The sequence below is a fragment of the Echeneis naucrates genome, chromosome 24 (assembly GCF_900963305.1).
Source record: "Echeneis naucrates chromosome 24, fEcheNa1.1, whole genome shotgun sequence".
Lineage (NCBI taxonomy): Eukaryota > Metazoa > Chordata > Actinopteri > Carangiformes > Echeneidae > Echeneis > Echeneis naucrates.
In genome coordinates this window covers 14,020,549-14,028,766 of record NC_042534.1, presented here as the reverse complement: position 1 = coordinate 14,028,766, position 8,218 = coordinate 14,020,549, and the positions used below count along the sequence as shown (strand labels likewise).

General features: G+C 41.8%; 2 protein-coding genes across 2 annotated transcripts; one reads left to right on the top strand and one right to left on the bottom strand.

The window, feature by feature from the left end:
• The first annotated feature begins 334 nt into the window (after positions 1 to 334).
• On the top strand, positions 335 to 4,330 carry psma6b (proteasome 20S subunit alpha 6b). The gene is made up of 7 exons (XM_029496221.1): positions 335 to 502; positions 1,402 to 1,496; positions 2,410 to 2,491; positions 3,025 to 3,180; positions 3,408 to 3,586; positions 3,802 to 3,896; positions 4,113 to 4,330. The coding sequence occupies exons 1-7, from the start codon at positions 427 to 429 to the stop codon at positions 4,168 to 4,170; spliced, it is 741 nt and encodes a 246-aa protein (XP_029352081.1). The 5' UTR covers positions 335 to 426; the 3' UTR covers positions 4,171 to 4,330.
• A 1,342-nt stretch (positions 4,331 to 5,672) lies between these two features.
• Positions 5,673 to 8,114, bottom strand: nfkbiaa (nuclear factor of kappa light polypeptide gene enhancer in B-cells inhibitor, alpha a). Its single transcript, XM_029496121.1, has 6 exons — positions 7,828 to 8,114; positions 7,132 to 7,237; positions 6,814 to 7,021; positions 6,591 to 6,679; positions 6,221 to 6,481; positions 5,673 to 6,101 (listed from the first exon to the last, which is right to left on the bottom strand). The coding sequence occupies exons 1-6, from the start codon at positions 8,055 to 8,057 to the stop codon at positions 6,072 to 6,074; spliced, it is 924 nt and encodes a 307-aa protein (XP_029351981.1). The 5' UTR covers positions 8,058 to 8,114; the 3' UTR covers positions 5,673 to 6,071.
• Positions 8,115 to 8,218: the final 104 nt, after the last annotated feature.

The following is an 8,218-nucleotide window of genomic DNA, read 5'->3' as shown; positions in this document are numbered from 1 at the left end:
AACCGAACACATGCTGTACAAGCTAACAAAAAATTATAAAATACTAATTATTATTGTTTCCCCTGCTGACAACCGTTCACTATTTTTAGACTTGTAAGATGCTAAAATACGAAACTACTGCTCTGTAACCATCAAATAAAGCAACCTAAAACTGAAACTGGTAGTATTAGAGTAGAGATATAAATCAGTACAAAAGGGAAACACTTAAGTACTTTTATTTTTTTAAATATATGCGATTTTTGCCTGAAATACTTGAACACACAGGAAGGTGATGTTATATCACCATGGAAACCAAGCAGGCCCCTCGCACCGGATGCAGTTCGGAAATCTCCGGTTCGACTTCCGGGTGGAGATATTGTGCATGAAGTAAAATCTGCTTGGAAATTCGTTTGGACGAACTTCTCGGTTGACTTAACCTTGTAAAAAATGTCCCGAGGCTCAAGTGCAGGGTTTGATCGACACATTACCATCTTCTCTCCGGAAGGAAGACTTTATCAAGTCGGTCAGTATCCGCATGTGTTCGGACAGAAGCCGGTTCGAAAGCTCACTTACTTGCTAGCTAGCTAAATGCCCTGTCATGGTTCGCTTAGCTTGGCTTCTAGCTGTTAAATAAAAACCCGCCAAAGCAAAAGTAGCGTCATATCCAACCATTAAAATGTCATTCGTGGCGTCCTGATTGCTATTTTACATCTGCTTCGATGGCAACAGCTTTAAACACAATGAAAATCAGAATAGTTAGCTGGCTAGCTTGCTAGGAAGATATTTAGCATAATAGCATCGCTGTCAAGTAAGCTGATTCATTACCAAAGTGTCAACTTGCCAGTGAGTAAAATGTAATGGTTTTGGAGAGCTAATGAAAAGATATTGATACTACTGATTGAATCTTGAGTCTGTATTATGATAGCATCATAGCTGTATGGCCAAGATGTGTGGCATGCCTTCAATATTACGATAACAGTTGATCGGACTGAAGCGTAAAATTTAGTTGAATTTGCTGGCTCAAGGGTTTTTGCAGGTAGAACGATCCAATCTCACATCAAGTTTTTGTTAATGTCATCTAATGAGCGACAGTTAGGAGACAGACCCTGCCGGCGCTCCACAAGCTATAAAATATCAAAACAAGTCCTTATACTTTCGTTTTGGTGTAGGCAGTATTCGCTCATCCTAAATCCCATCCCATTTGGATGCAGCGTCTTATCCTGTAAATAATTCAGGACTCAGGACAAATTTAGTGTCAGATGACCTATCAGAGCACAGCTGACAGTTCTTCAAATGTTGCTGCGAGTTTCTTACTGATGAGTCTTTTTGTTTACTGGCTCCTCTGTCCAAACTCATTGACTGTTTAGCTCAGCTATCACTGTTCCCTGTTAACATTTACCCTTTTGTCCCGCTGATCTGCAGAATATGCTTTCAAGGCCATAAACCAAGGTGGACTCACATCAGTAGCCGTCAGGGGGAAAGACTGTGCGGTTGTTGTAACACAGAAAAAAGTACCGGTGAGTTTATATTGGGTTGTCATTTTCATGCTGCTGTGATCATGTTAGCAGAGTTCACGATACTCACAGTGCAACAAAGTGCATCCTGCTGCATGCATGACAGTTAGTCCACTTTTTCTTAAATGCAACAACACCTGTACTGAGCATGTGTGTGTTGTCATCTCATCTCATCTTATTCATCTCACCTCAGCACCTCTGTGCTTCTGCTCCTGCAAAAATCAAAGTTCAAATTTTAGATTCAGGTGATATCATCAGTGCCTATCTGTCTGAGAAGTTAGTTTGGAAAAAGTTGCAGTGTTGATGTAAAGTTAGCTTTGATATATCAAATCAAAGCAAACTTTTGAGAGAAAGACAGAAACCATTTTAAAGTACTTGGACCATCCACTTCATAACACCCTGGTGGATCAAAGAAACCACAGCGACGGATGGTTAATCCATTTACCGTGCAGGATGGAAAAATACAGAAAATCCTTCACTCCCACTGCCATCAGACTTTACAATTCCATAACTCTTAGAAGATAAGCTACCAAACTGCAGAATTTCCCTCAGGGGTTTAATGAAGTATTTCTCATTCTGATTCTGAAATGTATCGCATGATGACAATATGTTTGTATTCTCTCAAAGAAAATTCATTTCTTTCTGAAAATACACAATAATAAACCAGCAAATGCTTGGTAATATCTAATTTTGATTATAAATTTTATTCCATAATGTAATTTTGTCTTTGCCATAGATATAATTGTATTTGCACAGTTAATTGTGTGTTTCTTTGAGTGCTTGTAGAAGGACTGTAGATTCAGCATTTTAGTGACTCTGTTCACTGGCACAGCCCTTCTAAGGAGCCTGGTAGATCATTTAAAGTAATGATGACGCCACAATTACACGTTCATTCTTTTCTCCTCCTTTGAAACAGGACAAGCTTCTGGATGCCGCCACAGTGACCCACCTTTTCAGAATAACAGATAATATTGGATGCGTAATGTCTGGAATGACAGGTGAGAAAGCAGTTGATGCTATACAGGGGAGTCAACCAGGGCATTTAATACTCTCTGTTCTGTATAATAAAAGACAGCAAAATCCAGTAATGTTAGTTTAAAAAAAAAAAAATCTATTTTCAGCACAGACAGCCTGTGGGATTTCCATTTATTTAAGCTCTCACTTTGAAGATACATACTTCACAACAGCATTCTCTGAAACTTGGTCATCTATTGTAGATGGTAGTGGTTAGTTCAGTACACACAGCCACTTTTGAGTAAATGTGAAGTATGTCGAAACCAGTTTAAATCCCACCCCTTATTGTGCTTTTTTTAAACTTGTGCATCATTTGCCCTTTCTGCTTTCCTCAGTCACAGCTTTTACTGTCACCAACTGTTCCCCTTTCCAAGCATCTGCTATTTTGGCATGAAAATTCTCTTTCCATGGATTCTATTATTTAATTAAGGCATTACAAATGTGAACCACCACTAAATGTGGGACAATTTAATAGACGTTTTTAATTGCTTTTCTTTCCCTCTCTAACCTTCTACAGCTGACAGCAGGTCCCAAGTTCAGCGAGCCCGCTATGAGGCCGCCAACTGGCAGTACAAGTACGGTTATGAGATTCCGGTGGACATGCTGTGCAAGAGAATTGCTGACATTTCACAAGTCTACACACAGAATGCTGAGATGCGACCACTGGGCTGTTGTGAGGATTGATTTTTTTTTTTTTTTTTAAAGTTCTGGGTTGGGGGAAGAGTTCCATTGGGGAATTTTCAATCACACATAGGCATTCACATGGACTTATGATTAAAGTTTTTAATTTCTTTTACATTCACCACAGACAGCAGACAGTATTTCTTCTTTCTTGAATGGTCACAGGAAACACACAAAGAATCTCACTGTCATTTTCTCCTCTGATGATTGTTCCTTCAGGTATGATCGTGATCGGAATAGATGAGGAGTACGGCCCCCAGGTCTACAAATGCGACCCTGCAGGCTACTATTGCGGCTTCAAGGCCACTGCTGCTGGAGTCAAGCAGACAGAAGCCACCAGTTTCCTTGAGAAGAAAGTTAAAAAGAAACTGGACTGGACCTTTGAGCAAACCATTGAGGTATACCATGTCTTGTTCCGCCAATGTGGGACAGGTTGATAAGGGAGTAATGTGCATATGAAAGTGAATTTAGAGGTGGTTTCCAGCTGTGCTTTTTTTAACTACTGTTCTCCTTTCGAGTGAATGAATATACATTATAATAAAGACATCATAATTGACATGTTTTTCTCACACCTTTCCTCTCTGCTTTTCTTCTCCTGTTTTTTACCTTTTAGACAGCAATTTCATGTCTGTCAACTGTTCTCTCCATTGACTTCAAGCCCTCTGAGTTGGAGGTGGGCGTGGTCACAACGCAGGACCCCAAATTTAGGTAAATACAGTGGAAGTACATGATAATGTACCAAATACTAATTTAGTGTGGGTTATCTCAAGATGAGAATTTGCCTGATTTGCAACTTGTCACCTAACGACACAAAAGTTTGATCTCATTCAACTCAAACAAAAATGTAACAATTATTATGTTTTTCATCTCTAGCTTAGGTTAAAAAGATTGTGTAATCATTTGTTTAACTGTTTTTCCCTGCAGGATTCTGACAGAGTCTGAAGTGGACACCCACCTGGTGTCCTTGGCAGAACGGGACTGACCGAGCGGAGACGTCTCACCCGTTGGAAAAAGTTAAAGCATGATGGGATATGCAGTTCCCTGAAGGAGGCCGGTGTTATCTTTGTGTGCTGTACATTTACCCCACTGTTTCATTCAACAATAAAAAAAAAAAGTTTTTGGAGTAAAATAACAATTGCCCTTGATATATTTTTATTGCATATTGTAGTGCCATATTTCTGCCCCTGGCCTCAACCTTTCGTTTCATTAGCTGTGTTTTCACCCACCAGCTGAATTTAGCAGCAGGGAGAAATGTTGATAGCAACATGTGTGTGTGCAGAGCTCTACCTTTTGAGTTTCCTGTTGCGGCTCTGAGTGCACGAACAGTCACATGACATACCGAAGTGTTGTGGAGAGGTTATTTTACTACACACACTGAATGATGTGGGCCTGACTTGACCTCATTTTCTTAAAATTTTTATTTTTTTAACACACCTGTAGCATGTCAGAAATAGATACCTCCAGTGCACCGGATATATTGCACAAGATGAACAGTTTCTCTTTTGTGAGGGGAAAATTTGTTTCCCTTGACAATTCTGAGTGCTTTCACAAAGCTGACATATGAGCTCTGGTGTTTGTTGAGGGGGAGGATGGGCAGTGCCTGCACCTTCTCATCCATGGCCTCGTCCAATTCAGCATCAAAAAGGTTTTGTCATTACTTGATGCTCAGAAATGATCTTACCATGTCATCAACTTCTGTTATTTCCCATCTCTCTCGTCTCATCGCCTCAAGTCCCCAACCCTAAGCTCTTTCTGCTTTTTTGCAACTATCATCCAAAATCCAGGTAAAATGTTTTTTTTTTACTACCTTTTTAATTCATGTTTACACACCTTATCTAATTTCTGTTGTCCGTAAGAAGCAGCAACCTGCACCTTTGTCCTTGGAAAATCCCTCTGCAGTCCTGTAAAGTTGATGTTTACAGCCTTGTTGGCAATTATAGGCTGCAGTAACCTAAGCTATTAAGCCTGATCACTCAGTCACGTTTTCAGATAAGCAGAGGTTCCAGATTTACTTCATACCAGGAAACAGTTCAAGTTGAACCCATAATTTTGGGCATGTCCTTTCTCTAAAATTGCAACAAAGTTTCCTTATCATTCAGACAGTAATAATTCTAACTGATTCTCCATGGAAGGTTTCCCCATCCTTGTAAATGATTCTTGAAAATTTTTCTGTGGTTCAACACTTTGCCAGTTCCTAGCTGCTGTGCAACAGTAGTTCCAGGGCAGGGTGGAATATTTAAGTACATTTTGTTCCTCTTATTCTGCCCAGGGACTTTCGGCGAAGTGACTCAGAGACCCAGTGACCTCGCCCCAACAAGGAAATCCCAGACTATTCCAAATGTCTGTGTGATCTTTTTTCTGTTTGCGTTTCTCAAGTCTGGGTGATGATGCTTTTCTTTGTCACTTTTTGTGAGTGGGAAATGCTTTGTGACAGACCAGAAAAGAAAGCGGGTCACATTTTTTCAGGAAATTAACTACTAGATGTTCAAGGTCTTTATATTCATAGACTTCTTTTTATTCTGAGCATTTTTTGTTCACTGTGTTTAAATCCACACATATGTATAGGTACAAAAATAATATCTCTGTATTTACAATATATTACAGGTCTGGTATATACACATCAGTACAGTATACAGGACTACATGAAGGTCATGGTCTTCCGTTTTTGGGGTTCTTGGCACAGAGTTCTGTGATGCAGACCGGCTTTGACCAGAAAGGACGCCAACTTCATTCATGTTACGTGATCCCAGGGCCAGCACATATGGACTTGGACCTGTACGGGGGCAGGCAAGCACTGATTTGTCCCTCATTGGGGGGCTGTGGCTGAGCAACCCAGTAGCAGCTTTACTGTTGTTCATATCAGCAGCAGAAAGATGGTTCTGTTTACTTTCCGAACTTTATGTCATCGTACAGCTGTAGGACATAAAAAAAAGAAACATTAGGATCTCATACCTTAAAGATGATTACATGAATATGAATAAATATGAGAATATGCTGATAAGATGCTTCATGATTCTTAAGCAGATACTAACATCATCCTCTGACAGGTCCAGGTCATCCATGTCGCTCTCATCTGATTCGCTATCGGGCAGCTCTCTCAGTTCTTGTGCCGTCCTCTCATACAACTGGCACCGGATCTCTTCATTCTGGCGCCCGTAGGTGAGGTGGTACGCCGTGAACCCGCCATAGTTCAGGCAGTTAACATCAGCACCGAGGTTGAGGAGGCAATGGACCAGCATGGGGTTCTGGAGATCCACAGCCAGGTGAAGGGCTGTCCGTCCACTGCACTGTTCCTATAGGAAACAAAGAAGGAAAAATACTTTTAGCTTCCTGCGTGTGGCTGTGATGATGGATGATGACGAAATATCGACAGCTGCTATCCTTTTTGTTCATGACACTTACCTGTGCATTTATGTCTGCTCCCAGTTGGACAAGGTTTTCCACTAGGGAAATGTAGCCATTAACTGAGGCCAAGTGGAGGCAGTTGTGTCCTGGAAGGAGAAACAAAAAAAGCTCTCGTCAAAAACCAAACTCAATAATCAAAAAGTAACTGGAAGGTCTGTGTGCAAGTTCTGTTTTTGCCTTTTCTTTGTTTTTTTTTTTTTTGTTTTTTTGCAGCTCTTACCATTGTAGTTGGGGAAGGTCAGGATGGAGGAGAGGTGGCGCTGGCAGTTCTGGGTGATGACACTGAAGCAGGCGAGGGAGCCCCTCTTGCAGGCGATGTGGAGAGCTGTGTTCCCGCTGTCATCAGCCAGCTGTGGGTCGCAGCCAGCCTTCAATAGTCTCTCCACCAACTGGGGCTGCTCTGTGATCACTGCTAGATGGAGGGCAGTCTGCCAGGAGGACATTAAAATTGGTATTTAATTACTATTATATACTTTTTTTGTTGTTATGTGCTTAATTTGTCTGAAATCAATGGGCTGTGTTTGGTTCTGGTTATTACCTGTCTCTGGTGGTTCTGAAGGTTGAGGAAGGGGTGATTGTGAGACAGTTTGATCATCTGGAGGGCATAATCTGTGGCTTCATGAATGATGGCCAAGTGGAGAGGCCTGAGGGAGGAAAGAAAAAGAGAGGTTAGTTAAAACGATGCATTCCCCCCCCCCAAAAAAAAAATACGCATAGAGGAAGCGGTTTCAGCCAAAAAGAAAGAACAAAGCCTGAGCAGTGGAGCATTTCGCAAGAGTGGAGTTTTGTCGGGTTATTTCCACCAGTTGTGGTTTGACACATCTGATGCTTTATCAGTTACTGGCAGAGAGCCAGGGACTTTCCTGAACGCGCAGAGGATTTAGCCCCGCCCAGAATGTTCCCTCAGCCAAAGTATGATCACACGCACGTATGAGCGCGCGCACACGCGCGTGGACAAGCCGTGCAAAGCAACACACACACTCCCTTTTAAAGAGCACTTGTTTTCGGGGAGCTTCATGCAACCTTTCATAAATGTCCAATGCATTTTATTTAAGTACTGTGCAAAAAAAAAAAATCCAATTTCATTTTACGAAAAAGTATTTGCAAATGCACAACTGCAATATGACCAAACGAAAAAAAAAAAAAAAACACAAAAAAACGAACAACAACAACAACAACAGGTAAACAAGTGTATAAAAATGAAAAGAGGAAGGAGACAAATAAATCCACTTACGTGTCACCGTCCTCAGTGACTGCATTCCTCCATGGGTTGTTTTCCTGCGTGTGATCGCGCACGTCCACGGTCATCTCCTCAAAGTCGCTCACCAGGTCGTCCTCTTTCAGCGAATCCAGGCCGCTGTCAAAACGGTCCTCGTGGCAGGGCTGCGATTTCCCGAGTTTGGGCTCCATGTTGTCGAGGTTATAATCCATTTGGTTGCGGTTCGAGACTCTGTGTACGGCCATGTTGGCTGTTGCAGATCTGCGGCGGCGGGTTAGGTGCGTGTGTGCGCGGAGCTCAGGGCAGAGTGCTGCAGACGAGGGAGGCGAACAGAGTTTTGTGCGCTCGCTGGGCGGAGCCTTGGCGGGGATTTCCACTTGATTTATCTTTGAAAAAGCAAGGGAAA

What these genes read in the sequence shown, in the direction of transcription:
- psma6b (XM_029496221.1), top strand. Translation starts at nt 427, where the DNA reads ATGTCCCGAGGCTCAAGTGCAGGGTTTGATCGACACATTACCATCTTC. An exon ending in CCTTTGAGCAAACCATTGAG is followed by an intron (nt 3,587 to 3,801) that starts GTATACCATGTC and finishes TTTACCTTTTAG; the next exon opens with ACAGCAATTTCATGTCTGTC. An exon ending in ACGCAGGACCCCAAATTTAG is followed by an intron (nt 3,897 to 4,112) that starts GTAAATACAGTG and finishes TTTTCCCTGCAG; the next exon opens with GATTCTGACAGAGTCTGAAG.
- nfkbiaa (XM_029496121.1), bottom strand. Translation starts at nt 8,057, where the DNA reads ATGGCCGTACACAGAGTCTCGAACCGCAACCAAATGGATTATAACCTC. An exon ending in GAGCAGACATAAATGCACAG is followed by an intron (nt 6,482 to 6,590) that starts GTAAGTGTCATG and finishes TGTTTCCTATAG; the next exon opens with GAACAGTGCAGTGGACGGAC. An exon ending in TGGACCTGTCAGAGGATGAT is followed by an intron (nt 6,102 to 6,220) that starts GTTAGTATCTGC and finishes TATGTCCTACAG; the next exon opens with CTGTACGATGACATAAAGTT.